The sequence below is a fragment of the Clupea harengus genome, chromosome 16, assembly GCF_900700415.2.
Source record: "Clupea harengus chromosome 16, Ch_v2.0.2, whole genome shotgun sequence".
In the NCBI taxonomy this organism is placed as follows: Eukaryota; Metazoa; Chordata; class Actinopteri; order Clupeiformes; family Clupeidae; genus Clupea; species Clupea harengus.
This window is the reverse complement of record NC_045167.1, coordinates 12,698,867-12,721,664: the sequence shown is the minus strand read 5'-3', so window position 1 is coordinate 12,721,664 and position 22,798 is coordinate 12,698,867. Positions and strand designations below refer to the sequence as shown.

General features: G+C 46.8%; 1 protein-coding gene across 3 annotated transcripts; it reads left to right on the top strand.

The window, feature by feature from the left end:
* Nucleotides 1-319: 319 nt before the first annotated feature.
* On the top strand, nt 320-15,980 carry nrf1 (nuclear respiratory factor 1). Of its 3 annotated transcripts, none has more exons than XM_031582699.2 (11): nt 320-475; nt 3,641-3,897; nt 4,385-4,499; nt 4,720-4,846; nt 5,157-5,297; nt 7,987-8,145; nt 8,428-8,637; nt 8,980-9,081; nt 9,289-9,437; nt 10,548-10,684; nt 14,648-15,980. In XM_031582699.2, the coding sequence occupies exons 2-11, from the start codon at nt 3,675-3,677 to the stop codon at nt 14,806-14,808; spliced, it is 1,524 nt and encodes a 507-aa protein (XP_031438559.1). In that variant the 5' UTR covers nt 320-475; nt 3,641-3,674; the 3' UTR covers nt 14,809-15,980. The 3 variants fall into 3 exon arrangements, with proteins under 3 accessions (XP_031438559.1, XP_012679984.1, XP_012679983.1); XM_012824530.3 differs by having other exon boundaries at nt 321-475; nt 8,980-9,087; nt 10,548-10,669; XM_012824529.3 differs by having other exon boundaries at nt 323-475; nt 8,980-9,087.
* The last annotated feature ends 6,818 nt before the right edge of the window (nt 15,981-22,798 follow it).

The window sequence follows — 22,798 nt, the reverse complement described above, 5'->3', positions numbered from 1 at the left end:
CTTAGTATTTCAGACACTTTCTGTCTTATATAACCAATGATGGCCAACTGGCGGTGTCTTAGGCGAGAGAACTTGTCCAGGCCTGTAAATCAAACCTATTATAGCCTACTCTGTCAATCTAGGCTACAATCTGTAGGGTGTGTGCAACCCTTTTTTGAGTATAACCAATACAGATCAGTGCCAAGTTACCATCTTTCGTTAACAAATATGCTGATGTTCAATCTAACTTCACTTCCAATTTCATCTAGTCAGCATCCTACAAGATGGTCCTGAGGGCACACTTCAATCGGTCATTTTCCGGGCTCTTCAAAATCGAATGTGTGGGCGTGGTTTACTCGACGCTGTGTAGATCTGTGGGACCGCCAAGCTAGAGCTTCCGAAGTGTTTTCGGCTGGCTGTTCTTTGTCCTCCATTACAGCTCGGATTCCCAGCTCGACTGTACAGCGCAGGCCCGAAGTAGCGCAGCCGCTCTGAGGTTAGTGCCCTACCGCGCAATCTCCAGCTATTTCAGCCATGGCGCAGCCGCACCACCAAACCCGGCAGCGTTGGGGTGAAAGACAGATGCAGACTGTGTTGATGCAAAATAAGAAAGGGTTTCACGTTTACATAGATCCTTATTCACGGGATTAACTTCGTTAACGCTAAGAATAAGCTCAGATGACTCAGATATTGCAGTAGCTACTGTTATGTAGGCCACTTAGGCCTCGCTAATTTTGTGTTGTAATAGCTAGCGATGGTTCAGAATGGCGGGTTTTGTACAGGCAGCGTTAATTTTAGGCCGTCCACACTCGATTTAGCATTTTCATGTAGATATAATGGTTTTCTTCTATACACAAGCATGAACGTAATGTTCGTACCAGTGATGCATTGGGGTTTTAGAATGTAAATAGCATAAATAGCGAGAATCCTCGGTACAGAGTCGCAGACTGGTGGAAGGCTAGCAGAGACCGATAGCTAGCTAACTAGCTAGTAGGAGCCGACATGCAATTGTAGCCTGGACATATACGGAAAGGCTAGTGTTAGCACATTCATTTTGTATGTGGCTATCAGGCAGCAGGCTAAATATTTCATTGACATAACCCTATAGCAATTCTCATTATATAGCAGTTCTCATTGTAATTGTACTTGTTTGTGTTGGGAGATCACGAAAACGTTGCGATACTAGTGAAACATTTAGGCTATCTAGCTAATGAAATAGGTCTTCTGCTAGCTTCCATTAGCATCTAACCGTAACGTTATTGCAAGCTGGCTAGTCTCCTGCGGAGGATGGATATCTGGTTGAGCTATCTTGGCCATCCAGCTACCGCCATTTCACCTCGTACATCACTGTCGGAGTCTTGGGAACAGATGGTTTCACAGTTCATGTAACGTTAGGGCACCAGCCCAAGTGCTCCGAGGTTTAACGATATTAATCATTAGAGTTCTCAATTAATGACGAACTAACCACTAGCTGTTACTCTCAAGCAGTTGCCATCAGTTATTTATCAATGCCTGTCTTCAAGTGGAACAATTTACCAAGGAGCTCATGTAGCAAATGTAATGTAACGTTAGCACATAAAGGGCTGACTCCGTACACCAGAATTGTTACAACCAAAATCAGCTAGAATTTTTTTTTATGCGTAACATGTTCAGAATGCTTTCTCTTTTAACTGCACGAGTCACCTCTTCTTTAATGCAGTGCATTAAAACTTGTTTGAAATATGCAATATGTCCCCGGCTCTTTCATATCAAACATTACTGAGGCCCCCCACATATGTTTCATGTTCCTTCTAAAACCGAGTATATATACTATGTGAAGCCCTAGAAATAAGCGAAATCCTTATTTCCGCCTACCCAATATTGTGCTAAGGTAATAAAGATACGGGCTACATGCATAGTGACTCACTGCGATGTTTGCCATTGCTGTTTTACAGTCTTTGAATTCTACAGTTTTCAGATATGCTTTCCCTTTCAATTGCATTTGGCAATGTGAACAGTTAATTCTGGGGGCCAGGATCCTGTTACAGTATAATGTCATAATGTTTGGAGGCCCCCTGGCGGTAGGAGGGTGTTTGTGCGGGTAATGACGTTAACCTAGCTGACTTTTAATGCAAAGGACGAAATTGCACCGAGAAAAAATATATACATATCCTTATATAGACATAACAAACCATCAATTGACCAACATATATATAGTAAAAGTACTGGTTTGGTCCCTCTGATATATAGGACATCATTACAATTATTAATACTGAAGCAGCATTTATATATAATTTTATACACAAGGACACAAGATAAATCTGAGGGGTCCTGAGATGATTAATGGGAGAGGGAATAAGAGAAAACAAAGTTGTGATAAACAAATCTGTTTTCAGTTTTGGACTGTTTCTCTAATCTTTGAGTTTTGGTGAGATATTGGATCATTGTGTTTATTTATTAAAAATGAAACCATGTGAACAGCAGGTCGGAGGGTAAAATCAATCTTTGGTGGAGATGTTAACAACTCAGAGATATGAGATGTGACCCTGACTAGTCACTAATTGTTGTAAGATGTTAGAGACCAAAAAGGTTGGAAACCACTGGTTTAATCTTTAACAATGTGTTATTTGAAAAGCTTGTTATATTATCCATTGTGGACGATCTCCGTCTTAATTGTAACTAGTGACTAAAGCTGTCAATAAGCTGTACAATATTTCCCTTAAATGTAGTGAAGCAGAAGTATATGGCATAAAATGAAAATACTCCGGTCCAAGTACTTCAAAATTGCATTTGAGTACATTATTTGGGTAAATGTACGTAGCTACTTTCCACCACTGAATACTGGTTTGAGAGGGTATACTGCAAATGCTTTCATGTCATGTAAAATGGCACGATGACTTAGGTAATGCCATTGCACCAGCCATTGCTGCTTTTATGTAATGCTAGACAGTCACAGTCAGATCTGCCATGTGTCCAGAAGACCATGAAGAACATGTCCAGAAGGCCTGTTCTCTGTGCCTGGATGCAAATCCAAAGAGAAAGGCCTACATAGAGAGTAATTTACCTCACCCTTTTATTCAAACTAAGTATTGGCACTCATTCTATCAGTTCTGGCACTCCCTGGCTAAAGTACCCAGCCCAGTAAATGCTTACGTTTAGTCATTTAGCAGACGCTTTTATCAAAAAGCTAAATATAAATAAATAAATGCTGTGGTGTGGTTGCCCATTTCTTTACATTAATTGAATGGTAACCTTCATCTGTATGCTAGTAATTGTCTCTATGCGTGTGTGGGGTGAGAGACAAAACTGTAGGAATGTATATTTCCTCAACATTATGCATACAGATTTTGATAAATGTTCCAGTTCACTTAACATTTTGTTCTGCACTATTCCCACAATTTAGACCCGCTACCCTAGTGTCGATAGTGAATCGTTACTCTTTGTAGGCTCGGTTTTCTAGAACTGATAAGGGTGGGATGAATGGGTTAAGATACTAATGGCCTGTTTGCGGATGGTCACATGTTTGATGAGAGAGGATACAGGATCGCAAAGGTCCTTAAGGGAGGAGGAGGAGGACCATTTGTGTCCAAAACTAAACATATGTGGGCACCATCAATGTATCTATTTGGTCATATAGGCTGTGCATATATACATTTTAAGTGTGTGTGTGTGTGCGTTTCAGTCTGTAGTGAGAGTCCTCCCTTCGTCCCCTGGCCATGGATGAGCACTCGGTGCACCAGGCGGAGCACATGACCACCATCGAGGCCCACGCCGTCTCGCAGCAGGTGCAGCAGGTGCACGTGGCCACCTACACGGACCACAGCATGATGAGCGCCGACGACGACTCGCCCTCGTCGCCCGACGACGACGTCTACGACGACTCGGACATCCTCAACTCCACGGGCACTGATGAGGTCACCGCCCACCTGGCTGCCGCAGGTTAGAGAGGGCTGGGGTCTACCCCTCACACACACACACACACACACACACGTCTGCCCCTCACACACACACACGTCTGCCCCTCACACACACAAGCATACAAACATACACTTAGCATGGCTCCATCTGGCAGTCCCCACTCTTGTCTGATTGGTCAGCACACTGCCCCAAAATCAACTGAAGTTGCCAGATATGTTGAAATGCCACACTAACACAACAGCATCTGTGTTTCATTGCTTTCAGTCTTAATTCACAGTGACACTTGCATGCTGGTTATTGTCATAGTTAGGTCACAAACTCCTATATTTTAGATAGGAAGGTAGAAAAGCAGATGAGGACTGATTTAATGAATGTGATATGTCTGGCTTAGTAGTACGAGTACCTAATAAGTGTGAGATGCTTTAGTCATACTGGAGGTCTTTTGGGTCAGAATGACCGTCTCTTGAATGTCTCCTCCATAACAGTCCTTCTCTCTCTGTGCAAACAGGGCCAGTTGGAATGGCAGCAGCTGCCGCCGTGGCAACAGGAAAGAAACGCAAAAGGCCTCACATCTTTGAATCTAATCCTTCTATCCGAAAAAGACAACAGACAAGATTGCTTAGGTGAGCACTTTGCCCTGTCACCTCACGTCGTAAACACAGTGACGGAGACTGGTGACCTCATCAACCCTCTCACCATTGTTTACAGTTTCTGTCTCTGTTTACTGTCGCAGGTAACCTCTGCAGTTTCATTTTTAGCACAGGCATTCATCCCCTATAGCACTGAAGTGTGTTGTTGTACCATGATGGGCGAGGAGCTCTGAGTGTTTGTGTTCTTTTTCAGGAAACTGCGGGCCACTCTGGACGAGTACACCACGCGTGTGGGCCAGCAGGCCATTGTGCTCTGCATCTCGCCCTCCAAGCCCAACGCCGTCTTTAAAGTGTTCGGTGCCGCCCCACTGGAGAATGTTGTACGTATTTGCCGGGTTTTTCTTATCATATAGGACATGAATCTATATGGGCTTGTATTGCAATAAGGGTGGATATCCATCCGTATTTGTTTTTACTCAATGAACCCATAGCCCATTTCACTTTAGTGCCTAGCTCCGTTTCTTAAATATCAGGAGATTATTGCATGTTTATGCTTTGTCACCTTTTACTGTTCCATAATGTTTTTTTTTATTTATTTTAAAATCTTCACTTCCCATAATGAGAATGTAGTACTTTCATTCCTGTCGCTCCCTCCGCTTAGCCGCTGCTGCTTGTGTGTTTGTCCCTCAGGTGAGGAAATATAAGAGTATGATCCTGGAGGACCTGGAGAATGCGCTGGCTGAACACGCACCTCCTGGAGGGGACCTGAGCTCTGAGCTGCCCCCTCTAACTATTGATGGCATACCTGTGTCTGTGGACAAGATGACGCAGGTGAGACATCTGACCAGTAGGTGGTGCCAGAGAGCCAACATTTGACATTGTGCAGTGAGTGCTTTAACTCAAAAGCAACCAGCAGATGGAGACAGCACTTCGCTGGTAGATATAGGACTGAACACGGTCACTGGGTTTATTGTAAGCCTTCAGAAACTCTGTTCAATATGCTATAAATATATTGCTGTATATAACAGCATGTGTGATTTATCTCAAGAGGAATAAACAAAACTTGTGATCAGGAAGCCGGATGGAGGTATCCAAAGACCTCACCCTTGCGTCATGTCTCCATGGTCAGAGCAGCGGGTAAAGCATGTTTGTGCCACGAACAGCCCTGGCGCTCGTGTCGGGGTGGCACTCTTGGGCCGCTGGGTGGCGTCACGCCCAGGGGGCACCTACTTGTTTACGCAGCTCCGGGCCGCTGACGCGCTCCCTCCCCCGCAGCCACCAAACGCTCTCAGGGCACCGGTGCCAACGTGCCCACGCCCGGCCAATGAGCAGCCGCCAGACGGGCAGCCAGCCAATCAGAATGCAGGCCGCAATGCCCATACGTCAGCGATACTTATTTATTTCACAGCAGTGAAGTGTAAGCACTTGTTGGGTTGTATACTTTGGATCCATACAGGTGGTGAATGTGGGGATTGGTTAAGGCATAGAGGTGGGGTTGGGAGAGATCCCTTGGGGAAGCTTACCTCCGAGGGCTGGCTGGCTGGTTGCTGTGTGATACAGGCCCCAATGCACTCGGCCAGGTGAGGCCCAGGCGTGTGTGGACCTGTAATTACTGAGTGTACTCCTGCTCTTCAACCCCCAGCACACACACACACACACACTCAGACTCTCTTCCTGGCACTTGATTGGCTCCCCAGTGGATTAGCAGGAAAGGGGGTGGTGGTGGGGGTAAGGAGCTGAGTAGCTGAAATTTACCTTAGCAGCAGCATGCCTCTTAACTCTGCCCCACTGTAATTAGACCATCTGCCCAGAGACCAGACACACACACACACACACACACACACACACACACACACTAATATGCTCACAGTCTTACACATGGAAACACAAAAGCTCTCCCACTTTGTACCTTACACACACACACACACTGTAAGATGCTCACATCCTTCCTCAGGCTTACACATGAAAACACAGTCACCCACTCCCTGCCTTCTTGCACACTCAGAGGAACGAAGATCACCAAGTGGATAACACATCCTTTTGTGGTTTCGGCTTTAGCACGCTCTGCATGTGCCTCAGTGCAGCAGTAGACCTGTATAGTACAGTTACTTCAAATACGATCGGGAGGATGCAAAGAACCAGGCCGCTAAGCCTGCTGTGACTCACAAATGACCTCTTCCTCATTCTAGGGCCTAGAGATCCTGACGGTCTAACGAGCCAGACTATATCCTGAGCCTTACACACTGAAGCTACTCTCCAAGTTTGTGGCTCTGTGGTTTATTATCTAATGAGTAGTAGTTACCGTAGTTACCACATACATCTGCTGATGTCTGCATGAAGTCACTGTTCTTTAGCGCGGGCTCTTTGTGCTCCGAAGGTGCGGGTGTTGGGGTTGTTGTAGCGATTTATTTCCCCCGAGCCAAATTTAGCCGCTGATGTCAAGGCGGGCAGACGCTGCAGCTCCTCATTGTGCAATATAATCCCCGGTATGTCCACGTATTAGCAGGGACACTGAGGACACACGCCCAGTCCCCTCCCCTCCCCACTGCCACACTACCACCCCCACCCCTGGCTTGCTGAGTGTGTAAACCTGAGGGCAAGGGGGGAAAAGTGAGAGAGAGAGAGAGAGATGTTCTGCCTGATTACAGCTCATCCCCTTCAGCGCCAACCGGAACAGGGCACATGAAGGGGTTGTGGAGGAGACATCCTGCAGGTGATCCAGCTCAGTGAGACAGAGTTTGTGGCCGAGACTGATCCCAGAGCAGCAACCAAGTGTGGACAGTCAATCTACGGTCTGCTTCCTCTGCTGAAAGTCTCTGTAATGCTTGGACCTAAGGCTGGTTTTTCCGTCCACACCCTCACTGTTAACAGTGAATGTGGCCCTCTCATTCTGTTGGCTCCCACCTCTACACTTTTTACCCCTTTTTTTTTAATTTGTTTTACTTTTTTCACTCAAGCAGTCACATTACGTGTTCATCAATAGTCTTCATGTCTGGTTACAATGAATAGATTCAGTCATGGCGTTCGCAGCTAAGTGTGTCTGTTGAATGTGTTAACCCTAGCGGCCTGACACTCCGTTTCTCCCAGTAGCACAGAGGGGGAAAGACCTTGCTCAGCCGTTTTGCATCTCTTCACCGTTTCACGTGCGAACAAGTGAAAAAAAGGGAAGAGAAGCTGGAGCCACAGCTATAGATTGGGCTCAGAATAGCTGCTGAAATGATCCGTCTCCTCCTGCCCAGGACGGCTATTTCCAGCCCTGTTCCTCCACCCCGACGCTCTGACAAATGAAGTGGTTGGGTGCGGGTAGTGGCGATAGCTGGCACGTGCCACCCCTCTTCAAGGGCACTAGGTGCCAGGCATGAGTGGACCTGCTACTGCTGTCTTCTATGTTGTTGTATCATCACTTTGTTCTCCATCTTTGTTTTTATTTCTCTTCCTTTGTTATTTACCTCTTCTTTTTCTTGTCCATCCTTATTCTCTCTCTCTCTCTCTCTCTCTCTCTCTCTTCATGCCTCTGCAGGCTCAGCTCCGGGCCTTCATCCCAGAGATGCTGAAGTACTCCACAGGCCGTGGGAAGCCCGGCTGGGGCAAGGAGAGCTGCAAGCCCATCTGGTGGCCAGAGGACATCCCCTGGGCTAACGTGCGCAGCGACGTCCGCACCGAGGAGCAGAAGCAGAGAGTGAGTGGGCAGGAAGCAAAATGGCCGCCTGGGAGCAGCGGTACTCCAGCCTTTCATAATATGACTGCTCAGCTGAACTGAGTGTGTTACAATGTGTTTGAGTTTTTGCGAGAGAAAAAAATTGTTTCTTGACTCTTCTATAAAGACGGTAAAATTAGGCGGACACTATTTTAGAACGTATTCACATAGACAGACTGGCCACTGTTGAGCAGCACTTAAGCGGTTCACTTCATTTATTTATTTGTATTCATAATTCATTGTGTTCTCATTGGGAAATGGCAGGTGTCATGGACACAAGCTCTACGCACCATCGTGAAGAACTGCTACAAGCAGCACGGGCGTGAGGACCTGCTCTATGCCTTCGACGACCATCAGGTCGTGACCCATCAGCCGATGGCCACACAGGCCACCCACAGCATCGCACACCTGGTGCCCTCACAGACAGTGGTGCAGACTATCAGCAACCCCGACGGCACCGTGTCACTTATCCAGGTGAGTGGGTCCTGAGAGGCTAGAGTTCATTCGGTTCATATTGGTCAGGAGATGTCTGTTCTTATTCAGTACGAGTAACGACTAAAACAGTATAGTATGGTATTTGTAGTTTATTTATTTTTTCTCATTCATTTTTTATTTCCATGGTATTTGTAGTTTATGAAGGGAGGGGGGAAATTGCTGGGGAAACCCACACAATGCAATGCAATACAATACATACAGTACATACACTCAACACCTTCTGTTCGATTTCTGTTTGAAATGTCTGTTATACTCATGAAAGTGTATCGATGTAAATTACTTTACTGTAGAAGCAGCCCTGTAATGTGACTTTATGTTCAGGTTGGCACAGGACAAACCGTGGCGACCCTCGCCGACGCCTCGGAGTTGCCAGGCACGGTAACCGTGGCGCAGGTCAACTACTCGACGGTGACGGATGGCGAGGTGATGGTGATGACTCGCGCTTTTCCCTGCTGTGTCTTCTACTCTGGCACATGCTTTCATATATTTGAATGTTTCTTAAATATTATTGACGATGCCTTTAAAGCTCCGGCATACAAAAATTCTGAGACTGTACCCCCCATGTTTTTATACCCCCTGTATCCCTTCTAACACCCCCCCGTTTGTGTTTTTTTGTGGCGGGCGGATCAGAGCTGGACGACGTTGCAGGGCGGCGAGATGACTATTCAGACCACACAGGCGTCCGAGGCCACGCAAGCCGTGGCGTCGCTAGCTGAGGCAGCCGTCGCTGCCTCTCACGAGATGCAGCAGGGGGGGACCGTTACCATGGCGCTCAACAGGTACGCAAGCGAAGGGGGGGGGGGGGGCAGGCAGGCAGAGGAGAAAGGAGTCGAGGGAGCTGTGTGCATAAAGAAAGGGAGAGAGTGAGTCAGAAATAGAGGATAAGAAGATGTGGGGGCAAAGGGATGGAGGGTGAAATAGAGAGGAGAGTGAAAGAGGGAAAGTGGAGGGATATATGGCTATAAGGGAGCAAAACAGCTGGCATCATCTGAAAAACAGAAGGGAAAAACAGCTGTTACACATACAGGCACACACACACACACTCCACCTCTCCCCAGCTGCATGTGAGCTGCTGTGGCTCAGAGTCCCTGGGGGGCTTGTTACCTGGCCTCACCTGTCACCCACCCCCCCAGTCCTTCCTTCCGCTGTTTACCAGCACGGCCCCTCCCCACCTGGAACACAGCGATCCGGCTCCTCCGGCTCCTCCACCTCCACCCCTAACCTCCACCTCCCAGTCCAATTAGGGCCAGGAAACACGGCTTCTTCCCAGAGAAGAGCACAGGCACACTTAATGAAGGCTCAGAGAAGCACCGTCCACCAGGGTTGACGGGGCCTCTCTATCTCTCTTTAAAACGCTGCACGCTTTCTGTGTTTGGCCTTAGAGTTATCCTCCAGCTCTTTCCCGTTGAAGCTGTGGTGGGGTGGGGGGGGCATCTCTAGATCGGAGGATAAGGTAGGTCACACACACACACACACACACGCACACAGCCATATGCATATACCCCCAAGTTATGTCTCTAATGACTGCCTCTGTTGTCATTCATGCCCATGGGAGTCATGAGGATGGGCCTTAAGGGGGGTGGAAGTGTGGTGGACAGCTGTTGGTGTTGCTTGCCATAGGGGAGAAGTCCCTATGAACAGCAGGAAACTTTTTATCATAGTGAGGGGTTGGGGGGGGGGGGGGGGGGGGAGAGGCGACTCTTCGCATCTGGCCTCACTAGAGGTCCTCCCCAGTTTACGAGGGGCAGTGTGTCTCCATTAGAGTTGGAAAGCTGTGAATGGATGTTTCTGTGTAGATGTGGGTGTGTGTGTGTGTGTGTGTGTATGAAGTGCTTTGTGTGATCAACCTGGTTCTGTATTTTAATTATGTGTGTGTGTGTGTGTTGCAGTGAGGCGGCAGCACACGCAGTGGCCACCCTGGCAGAGGCCACTCTGCAGGGCGGTCAGATTGTGCTGGCGGGAGAGACGGCTGCCGCCGTAGGAGCGCTGACCGGGGTGCAGGATGGCAGTGGTACGAACAACTACAGTGTGTATACCAACAATCGACGTCCACCCACACACACACACACACACACGCTCTGATCATGATCTCTGTGACACCCCCTATGAGTTCAGCCCGTCAGGGCATAGACACACACACACACACACACACACACACACACACAGACACGCTCTCAGCTTCTCCTTCCTTCCAGTTCCCCTTCAGTTAATTTTCACACCTGTCGTCCCCCACTCCCAGTGATGACTCGTCATCAGGCAGGTAATCCCCACCTTCCCTGGGTGTCTCCCAACACTGCAGTGTCTCACATACTCCAGTCTTCTCTCCAGGTGTGATGGACTCCAGGGAAAGATGGCAAAGTACCAAACTGTCTGGCGACTTTACCTTTCTCTGTATCCAATTTGCCTGTCAATCAGTTCTGTCATTGTCCGATTTGAAAGAGTAGAATTTGGTGATTTGGTTGACCAAAGGCAGCTCCGCCTTTTTACATTTAAATCATTCAAATTAAGGGTGTGGAGAAGCATGTATGCAAATGATGCTCAACTGCAAAGATATCACTCAGCTTTGAAGTTCTCTTTCAACACCTTTGTGTGTGTGAGAATAAGAGAGAGAATGAGAGAGAAGTATATGGGATGTGACACTAGAGAAGGGGATTCAAACTTGGAGCAAGTTTACAGTAATCCACTGGGTTCTGTTGGACTGGGACAGATGGTGTGTGTGTGTGTGTGTGTGTGTGTGTGTGTGTGTGTGTGTGTGTGTGTGTGTGTGTGTGTGTGTGTGTGTGTGTGTGTGTGTGTGTGTGTGTGTGTGTGTGTGTGTGTGTGTGTGTGTGTGTGTGTCAGTGACTGACCTGTGTTGCCCAGTCTACCCTCTCAGAACATAGTAATCCACACTGTGCCGAAGCAGCGGGATTCTGTTTGCTACATACGCCTTGTTAAATGAGAGAAATGATACTATAAAATACTGCACGTCCGACTCGAACGCAGAAAGGTTAACACAAAGTGACAGAACACAAGACTCTACAGGCCCATTCTAATGTGTTCTTTACAGTGCCACATTTTTGCTCAGGTAAAAAATGCCAAAACATAGCTGCCTGCCCTACATAGTGACAGGGTGATTGACAGGTCACCCAATTGCACTGACAAGTCGTAATGAGAGTTGTAAACTAAGAGCTTAGCCCAGCCCCTTCACTCTGGCTCAGCCTCCCGCCCTGGCCGGTCCTGGTGTCCCATCACCCTCTACCCCCCACCCCCCTTGCCCTGTTCCCAATCCCAATCCCCCACACAGCCCCAGGCACTTGGCAGGTCCCTGAGGAACCTGTCTAAAGAGCTTTGATTCTCTCCATTATCGGTGCGGAGCCTAATCACAGGGGCCAGCTGTCAGCACTCCCAGCCAGAGCCCCACCAGGAAGCCGTGTCTGCCCTGCAGACGCCCACATACGGGCACACACGCACATACACACATACGGGCACACACACACACACGCACGCACATGCAGACACCCACATACGGACACACACACTTACTTATGGCATGCTTTCACAAATACATCTGTGCATAGGACCAATAACACTTTTTAAAAGTACCAAAGCTGTTGCTGTAATGGACATTAAAAACTACATTTCAAGAAAAGGACATCAGGACCACCCTAGGCCTCACCCCTGCTTGATAATGGGGTGACCAACCCTGACCTCTGACCTCTAAGCTCCAATCAGAGAGCCTCTGACTTGTTCAGGGTGCAGATACGAGTCGAGCCTCTGTGTCTTTATTGCTCTAGTATCTGCTCCTAGTACAGAATGGGCTTTTCTAGTTTCTCTGCATCGGACAGACCAGCTGTGGCGTTTTCATTTGTGAATGAACAGGGTGGTGGTGTGATTAGAGAATGCTGGTTTATGTAACTGTCCTGCTTGGCTGTCCGCTCATGCAAGGGATTCAGGGATAGATGTTGGTAGACTGATTCTAAAAGACATTTTCTTTTCAGATGTTAAATATTACAACTGTTTCTGGTTTTCGTTTCGTTCAGCTCTGGCTAGGTTAAATTGGAGTACAATTTGTATTGCCAGCTCTTCATGTTGATTACTCTCAAATTTAGGCTTGAAGCCGAAAAGCACTTTCCAGTCGACACAATGCATCTTGACTGCATCTAAGTGTTTATTCTGCTATTCACCAAGTGAACAAACCTGCCTCTCTCCCCTTGAGGTTTTGTCATGTCATAAAAATAGATGAACACAACCTGCAAAGCTACAAGGAAAGACAAACAGATAAACAAATCAAGTCTGGACTTAAATCATATCCCCCTCCCCAGTTTAGTCGTATTGTGGCTGTGGCTCCCGGCAGAGGGGACAAGTGGCCCAGTCAACAGCCTGGTGCGCCGCCGCTGAAGGAGCTTATTGACCTCGTCCAATCAGCCTAATGGCAGCACTGGGATGCCTTTGAAGTGTGCCGGTCGGCACAGCTCTTGATTTCGCTGCGCCTTCGTTTCCCCCTCCCTCCCCCACTTCCCCCTCTCCATCCATTCATCTCTTTCGCTCTCTCTCTCTCTCTGTGTTCCTTTTTTCACTGGTCCTCAATGTCACAGTGATGAAGTGACAAGAGGGCCACTTCTCTGTGTAAACACAGGCCTCACAGAAAAGCCCTACAATCATTCCAGAGGCGCAATTAAACAAACCGTGGCCGTGCCCTCTTCAGCTCACGGCTACCAGAACCCCATAGCTGCCTGAACCCTCACAGGAGATTTCAAATAAGAATGGGTAACCAAGCATGTTGACTACTAAACATGCACTTGTTTGCCTGTTAAATCTGGCATCTCACATCTTGGGGAAATTAAATAGAAAAATAGTATAGAGAGCCTGTTGTTTAGTGGACAGTTGTTTAGTGGCTCTAGATGTAATCACTTGCCAATGGATGTTTACTGTTGCAAAAGGAGTCACTGTTTTTGGTACTGAGCCCGCTACAGTTTAAAGTGATCGGAATGTTAGACAGAGAGTACGTCACAGTGGACGTTTATGTGAAGCCTGGGGAGAGGCGTTGATGATGTCTAATGGTGTGCACCGTAAGTGTTCGGAGATGTGGATGGAGGGTGTGCATCTGTGTTTGTGCTGGTAAGGTAATTTGCAGTCTGGTGTGTGTGTGTGTGAGTGTATCGCTTTACGTATGGGAGCTTTGGCTCTGACCTCCCCTTCTGCCCACAATCGTTTTGTGTGTTTGTGTGTGTGTGAGATTGCAAGGCAGGGCTTGTGATTGCGCATGTGCCTGTGCACCAACACAATCCTCTCTGGCCACCCCACCCTACCCTCTCATCCGCCCCACAGTCCGTGTCACATGACTGCCGCCCGCAGTAATCTGGGACCAGCACACAGCCTGGGCCGGCTGGAGGACCGGCGGGGCAGGGGAGCGCTGAGGCTCAATCGGCCCATTGTTCCTTCACTGCAGCAGGGGGAGCTGCCCCTCTCCTCTCCCTTCTCTGTCTCTGCTCCACCTACCGAGCGCCCAGTCACTCGCAGACCCACTCTAACATGGCGGCCCTCTCATTATCAGACAGACAGAACCCCCACTGCACCTGCCTCTGTTGGAATCACGCTCTGCATTGGTTGCACGATTGCCGCAGTGGCTACGACTGCAGTAACCGTGAGAGCACGTAATTTCCACTCAACTCTATAATACTATATAAGTGTTGGTCTTGGGCCTCTTCGACTAATAAAATTACTAATGCATTACTTAAGCTTTCTGGGGAGAGTTGTGCATCTACCGTCATTACCATACATCACTGTTCTCATCAGTGAAATAGGTACATTTATAGCTACCAGTGGCCCAGGAATCTGACTTATGTACTGACGTGTGTTACATACTCAAATTATTTTATTTTTAAAAACTGACTGATCAGAGTTCTTCAAAAGATGGTGTTACACTTGTTGACGTGCATTTTCCTCTCCTCCTCTCCACCCCTCCTCCTCTCCACCCCTCCTCCTCTCCTCCTCTCCACCCCTGCAGGCCTGGTTCAGATCCCTGTCAGCATGTACCAGACCGTGGTCACCAGCCTCGCCCAGGGAAACCGGCCCATGCAGGTGGCCATGGCGCCGGTGGCCACACGCATCGAGAACACTGTGACACTCGACGGACAGGCCGTGGAGGTCGTGACCTTGGAACAGTGACATACCACCCCCCTGCAGGTGTTTGGAATGGGCAGCATCGACCACCAGTAAAGCCCTTTGGGGGTTTGGGTCGTTGGGGTTGTGGTATGCCTATTTTGACGCACTGTAATATATGTGTTGTTTAAAGACAAAAAAATATTACTATATATTTTTGACTTTTTACACCTGCAGGGGATTCACAAGTTCCAGGAATGGATCATTATCAATGCATTGTTTACTGTGTAAAAAGAGGATGTGTTTCTTTTTTGGGTTTTGTTTTTATTTGTTTTTCATTATGGATTTTCATTTTCTTTTTTTTAGCTTTCTGATGTTAAGGATCTAGAGTATTTAGTATTTATTTTTTAAACTTGTGTTCAGCAAAGCAGAAGGAAGCAAACCAAAAACCGAGGGTGGGACGGGGTCGAGCCTGTGGCATACCCCCACACTCTCTCACGACCACAGAACTCCATTTTGTCCTTAAGTGTCCATTGCTTTTTCTTTTCTTTTCTTTTTTCCCAAGCTCTCGGAATGAAGCATTTTTGATCTGTAGGTTGCAGGCACCGGCAGGTCCCCCCAGGATGTGTCCCATCTTTCATTCACTCTTGTCCCACACCCTCAGTGTGTATTGCCTTCATCACAGACTGCATTAAATGTGACTGTTTTCCATCATGGTTGTGGTCACTTTGTTTCCAGCTCAATGCACAAGGGTACGTTTAATACTCGCATTTTGGTTGTTCATATTTGTATATTGAACAAAGATTGATAGTGACTTCAGCTAAAAATGGGTGGCCCGGTGTCTGAGGTGTGTTTGTATGTATGTCTGAACTGCCAAGGAAGCCATTTTGAAATCTGAAAAGTACACTGCCTCTGTTTGTCCGTCACATACTCATCTGGTGGCTTTCCTGGGTATTTTAAATGCATATCTACTATGAAAAAAATGCTTTGTGTGTGTGCGTGTGTATGTGTGTATCTCCCTTAGGGGTGTTTCCCATGTGCACCATTTTATACATTTTCATTAAAAAGAAGAGGAAACAACAGTATCCATTTTAATGGAACACTATTTAAAGAAAATGTAATTGGAATTTCAAAAAGATAAATTGTATGTTTGGAGGGGGCTGAACGATTGATAATGAGGTATTCAAGGCATGTGGTCTGTGAGCTCCAAATAAAATATTGACTGTTCACAAAAAAAAGGTCTTATGTCATAACTCATGTCAGTAAATAAAAAAAAATTTAAATAGAAAAAGACATCTATCTTTTGGCTTAGCATGGTCCCAAATGTACATGTTGCATCGCCTCCACTTGGGTGTCCCACCTCTTGGCTTGCTCTTTTTGCCAGGTCACTGGTTATTGGCCTCTCGCAGTTGTGTCATGAAAACTCAATGACCTGCACCATAATCCCCCACCACTACCACCACCACTTCACATGGTCACACCCATTCCCCTTCGCCAGGCTCTCGTGATGGACAAGCGGGGGCCTGGTTGCATCATAAGCTCTGATCCCTCCCCCTCAATTAAAGCCTGGATTTACGACCGGTGCCCTTCTGCTGTGTGTGTGGGGGGGGGGGGGGGGGGGGGCACATCCTGGTCTAATCCGACAGGCGTCACCACACATCCCACTCTGCCTCTAGATTATTACTTACAGTCGGTTTGGAAGCGCCGGAGTGCAATAGCTGGAATATTTCAGCAGAATAGGCTCCCTGGCCGGCGGTGTTATCCTTGGTTCTTAGAGTGACCTTCAATTGGGTCGTGAGAGAAAAGTTGGTGATTGCACAGCCATACTGGGGTGAGGAGGATATAGGTTTTGGGGTGAATGGGTTGTCATGGCAGCTGGCTGGTGGGGGGGGGGGGGGGGGGGAGGCTGCAGGAGGCCAAACGCGTGCGTCAATCCCGGGCAGTGCCAGATTAAGAACCTTATTAGCGTGTGCTTTCTGGGAAAGGACCAAGGTCCTGTGATATTCCTCTCCCGCTGCACGGAAGGACCTGCCTAGTGTAGGTGGATAGACACCTGCGTAGGCTCACATAAACACAACTGATTATCTCCAAGGGTTATCCCCCACTTAAGAGACTCACTCAATATAAATGCTGCTATTACACTGGACTGGATGGCTGGGAAATGACAATTCTTTGTTACTTTTCAAAATATATCCTGACTGGAATCAACACTACTTCCCACAAATCAAAACAACAATTAAGATCAATTAAGTCTAATACTACCCCTTGTGAATTACTGCCCTTGTTGATCATGGCCATTTTTAAAATTTGACCATTACTGTGTGAAGATGTAGACACTTACTCTTCCATGGTCCTTCAATCTAAAAACATTCTTCAGTGGACCATGATAATATTGACTCCCTGTGGAGGGGGGAGATGGCACGTGTGTGTGTGTGTGTGTGTAGGGGAAGCTCATGGACATGTCTCTGACAGGGCCCAGGCCTCCTCTCCATAGGGGGGCTGTGTTCTTGTAGCCTGGAGTCCTGCAGGCTGCAGGGCAGGGCTTTAATCTCCACTAATCGTTTCTTAATACACGCATCCATCTCTCCCCATTTCCCCTCCTCCCTCCCTTTACGCCACCCTATCCTACCCCCACGCCCGCTGCATGCGCTGCCGCCCACAGTCCACCCCCACCCACTCCAGCGCGAGGGATAATCTCCATTCTCTCACTCCAAACACTGATGCACCATCAGGGCCTGGAACAGCAAGAGAGGGTGTGGGTCTGTTCTTCAATGCGCCCTGTAGTTTCGAGGTCAAAAGGTGATAATCATTTCCCAAAAGAGGAAATACAAACTAGTCTCTTGCTGTGACCATGTGCTGATTTCAAAGAATGGATGTTTGAATTTTAAATCTGATATTTAAATCAGTTACGTAGTGCTTTTAACATTCAGCTCTCACTCATGTTTCTTTATAGTAAGTGATGTCTGAAGACACAGCTATTGAGAGACATAAAGTGGGAACATACATTGTGCAAATCCTGCCTTACATACTGATAAGTCTGGAGATCTCTAGAGACTGCAGTAGTTTCTAAGAGGCCCAGCCTTTGATGCTGCGCTGTGTAGAAACTTGGATTGAAGTGGCTCGGTTTTGGTGTGGGGAAAAACAAGGTCATCTTCATTCCCCACTAGGACAGAGTGGATGGGTGTTAGATTCCGACTCCCCAGTACATCAACAGGCTCTGCACCCCCCACCCAACCACCAGAAGCCGATCACTCAAGACTCACCACAGGCCTTCTGAATTCTGTTCTGCACCAAAAGACAAGGGTCATCATTTCCAAATGAGTGAAGGCGTATCTACGCATTTGACAGAGGCATGCTTCTGACGTTTGCATCAAATTTGCAACTGCATTGAAAGCAGTCTGCACCCAAGACCTAATAATTGAGCTGTTGGTTATTTTCTCCAAAAAGGTCAAGGTTAAATGACTCATCTTGATTTTATTTTACCACTCCATTATTTGGTGACAGGTTCATAAAGCAGAGTGATTGCTCAATTTAAGATGTGTTGGAAAAAGCAAAATAATATGCCTATCAACACCCAATTAAAAGGTGGAGTCACTGACAGAGCTTGTTAAGATTACTGCTGGTGCTGATTAGATGGCACACACCTGCAGGCTCAGGTAATTACTATCCAATAACCAGCTACAACTAAGTGTTTGTGTGTTCCACAAATATCTTAAATGTGTTTTAGCACGAATGGGAAAACACATGAAGTATAAAGATACTCACTGAACATAAAGCACTTTAGTCATTAGAATGACCCCCTGATGGAACATCAGCTATAACATCTAAATTCTTCACACAATATTTCCAGGCCATAAGGAGTCTGCCTGATGAGGACATAGAACAGTCTGAACATTGAACCTGTCAATGAACAGACTTTTTCCCCTTGGCATCAGTAGATTTGTGTCTTGCTCCTGATGTAATTAGAAAATGAACGAGAATGAATAAGAATGTAGAAGAAAATATTTATTCATGTAAACCATTCCATGCAAATGTCCACCTATGTATCTACAACAACAACAACAAAAAACAAGTACTATAGCTAGAGATAGAATATGACAGTCGTTTACAATTACAGATGCCAATAATCAGTGCAATGCATACTTGTATACATCAAATGGACGTTAACACAGAACTGCCCATGTAGATACATTTGTGTACCTGCCGCAGTGATGCTCTCTCCGTGGTTGTCAGTTCCCATCCTTACAACTATCTCCACACTTTGTCCACACATACACACACAGTTTTCTGTGGAAACTCCAGACAGTGTGTAATAGCAACGGCGAGTAATCTCATTTCTCTAATGCCCTCTCCACATTAACACACAGGCGTACTTCAGTATGAGGCACTCCCATTCTCTCCCCCCCCACACCTCAGCGCTACTCGCTTGAGAGTGGTGCCCAGGAGTAGTGCAGTAAAAGAATGAGGGGGGGGGGGGGGGGGGGGAGAGAGAGAGAGAGGAAAAATGCAGTGTAACCCGAGCTGCATGGCCCATCTGGAGAGGGCCCACTCGGACAAAGATTTCCCACAAAACATTTCAGAGCAGATAACGTTGATTTTTCAGGTATAGGAATCGCCGGCAAAGCATCATGCACACAAGTAGTTGTGCTTTTATACTGAATGTAAATATATACACCAGACCAAGACTCTTAACTGTGAAACCGATGCATTTTCTGCTTTTAAGGAAGGGTATTGGGGCTTTTAATAATACAGATACAAGAACATTATTTGGACCGAGTGAAAAATGCAAGGCTCAAAAAGTGAAAGGCTAATAGAATATGTCTGAGTACATGCAGAGGGAGCTGAATCACCTGTTTGTTTCTGAGGAGAGAACAGGTTCTCTTGTTCTTGGGCATTATGTAAGGGCCGTTTGTCTCTACTTCCGCTCTCGCTCTCCACCCTCCCCAGCCCACCCCCACCATCTCTCTCTGCCGCATAATGGCTCCCAACACAAAAGGGCCAAGAGCACCTCAATAGAAATGCACCAGCTGCATACACACACCGATCGAGTGTAGCCCCCAGGCAGAAACGAGTGACAATACAAAATCATATTACTCATCATCAAAGTGTATGGCACGGATTTATGCAAAAAGCAGATCAAGTGGGCTTAATCCCTAGATCCTCCTCTCACCTACATTACCAGCCCCTGACCCAGTTACGGCGAGAGCGGCCTCCTCGTCCAACGACGTCCAGTGTGTGCAAAACCAAGCCTTTTTCAGCAGGGACAAACCATCAGATCAGTCCCTCTCTCTCCCTTCTCCTTCGTTTTCCCCAAGCAGGTTTGAAGGAGGAGAAAAGGCCTCATTGAAAGAGGACAGTAAGATGACACCAAGTACTCAGCCAAGTACAGGCTGGATGGAGGGATAAGCACCCCCTGTTGGCACACGGCTGGACAGGAGCCTAGGAGACGGAGATTTAGCATAGAGGTGCACTGCACGCCACACATTTTAGCATAGTTAGCTTAAAGCCTTGCTCCCAGGTTACATGCAAGTCTCCTTTTATATACTCTCTACTTATGCACATACATGGGAATAACTATCAGTGGTTGATATGTCGAGCTATGAGACTTGGGTGCACAGGGGGGAATATTCATCGTCACCCTTCCCTGTGTCACCTTCAGTCACTGACTCTCAGTGTCATCAACATGGGCACCGCAGAGCTCACACATTTCACGGAGACAGATTTTCAGAGCCTCTCCACTTGTGGTGTTCCTCAGTAGACAAACATTTGTGGAGGGGAAACAATTCTGGGGAGTCAGAAGTCGGTCAGGTGATGGGTGAAGCTCTGGAGCAGTAGTTGGCAAGTCTAGAACCACCGGATCCTTCTACTTCACCAGTGTGAGTTCTACCATTGCCAAACACCGCCAAAGGGCCGCCAAGCTTCTCCAGGTCATTTGGAGATGTGTGCAAAATCATGCTAGAGCTGCATCTGATAACTTGATACATGTTTAGACTAATCAAACAAACAACATAAACTGGACAACACACTGACCTGACAGGTTTTGTTTAATGTATGCATGTGAAACGTCTAATGTGACCGACACTTTAGTTTAGTTTTCACAGTTTGTGGAGTGAAATAACTGTTAAACTGACATTTTTAGCAATAATGTACGTTGTCATCTTCTATAACTTTTTTTTCTATGTAAGATTTTCCACTGTGAAATTAAAGTATCCTTTGAGTATATGCAGAAATTCAGCTGGCAATTAAAGTCGTTCCTGTTGTTCCTGACAGTATGACTCACATAACCAAAGCACATTGCTGAGGTAAAAATGGATAATGATATCCAATAAGCTCCCAGAATACGCTGGGCAGATTGACTTAGTCAGCAAGGATAGTCTTTCACAAAGGAACAGCAAATTCTTCATGGAAAATGCTCCTTCTGAAAGCACCCCTGATGAAATGGATCAATATATGCACACACAGACATACACACTCATTTGAGCTAAGAGACACAAGATGGACGCACTACTGAAACGATGAGTGCTTGTCGGGTGTCTGGGACATGTTCATCTCATTGGCTAAGGCTGTCAATGTTCCCAATAATCCACTGATGGGACGCCGTCTGAGTGGCCTCCAGAACAGCATAAGCTGGCACAACGTCTTCACAAAGTGGTCTGCATCTATTGAATTTTCCTCTTGCCCCCAGCAGAGGTCAAGTCTCAAGTTACACCCTGTAAAATTACCGAAAATAGAAAATGACCTACACTGAAAGAAAGAAGGGGGGGGGGGGGGGTGTAGTGGAAGTCAGTAATCAATCAGGTCAACGGCTCAGTGTCTGCATGTATCTTCAAAGAGTTCATCCACACGGACATCGCTAGTGCGTATTCAGAGTGTAATGTTTAGGGGTTGACTAGCGCTGTTTTCCTGTCTTCTCCTATATTGGCACTACACATAATTGCTCAACGGATATATACAGAAGCAAAAATGTGCTAGTGCCAAAATGGGCGAAGAAGAAAGAGTGTGAGGAAGCATCCGAGTTGTTGATTTCTGGAGACATGGAAGAGTCACCTGGATCAAAGGGTCAGTGTGGGTATGTCGGCAGACACAACATAACAGTTTGAGAAAGTAGCAATGCCGTACTATACACAGAAAGGCAAGAAAGAGAAAGAGGAAGAAAAAAAAGAGAGTGAGCAGGAACGAGTGAGGAACTGGACGGGTATCATCCTGTGGTTCTTTCTCTGCTCTGTTTATGGCCCTATGGTAATTCACTGATAGTGTGTTTTCACAGTGAATTCTACCAGTGCCATACACAGAACAGGAGTCAGCGTTAACCCCAGCACGGCAAACCCAGACCCCCAGCCTGCCAAGCCAAACGCCACTGGAGGAAACAGTGTGGGTAGGACAGGGAGGACAGAAGTGTTGCCTAAGGAGATAGAGAGAGTGAGTGAGAGCCACTGAAGGGCAAAGAGGGAGGGAGAGAGAGAGAGAGAGAAAGAGAGATTGACAAAAAGAGAAAAAAAAAGAAAGAGATCATACACATAGCACTTAAAGAGGGAGAAGAAAGGACTTCAAGTCCTGACTTTTTCCTGTCCACTTCATGAAACAGATGGAAGCCATATGAGTGTTGTAGAGAAAATAAATAAATCAATGGCAGAGAGCTTAAAGATAAGAGAGTGACAGAGAGGGGGGTAGAGAGAGAGAGAGAGAGAGAGAGAGAGAGAGAGAGAGAGAGAGAAAGAAAGAGAGAAAGAAAGAAAGAAAGAAAGAGAGAGAGAGAGAGAGGGGTAGCAGAGCTACTTCCTCCACATGAGCAGCTCTGTCTATTTCCTCACCACTTTAATCGTCTGACTCACTTTGGACTTCTTGGAAAACCACAGTGCTATTTTGGCAATTGATTTGCCACTACGGAGCAGTTACTCCCTCAGGTCATCACAGGAATACTTATTACTGGTGAGAGTCTTTCAAGTTGCTCAGCGAAAGGTCTTCAATTATTAGCACAATCTTACAACATGGGTGAGATGCAGTGGGGGTTAGTTTTGTCCATTTGTTGTAATTATAACACAGACATTGAAAGTTT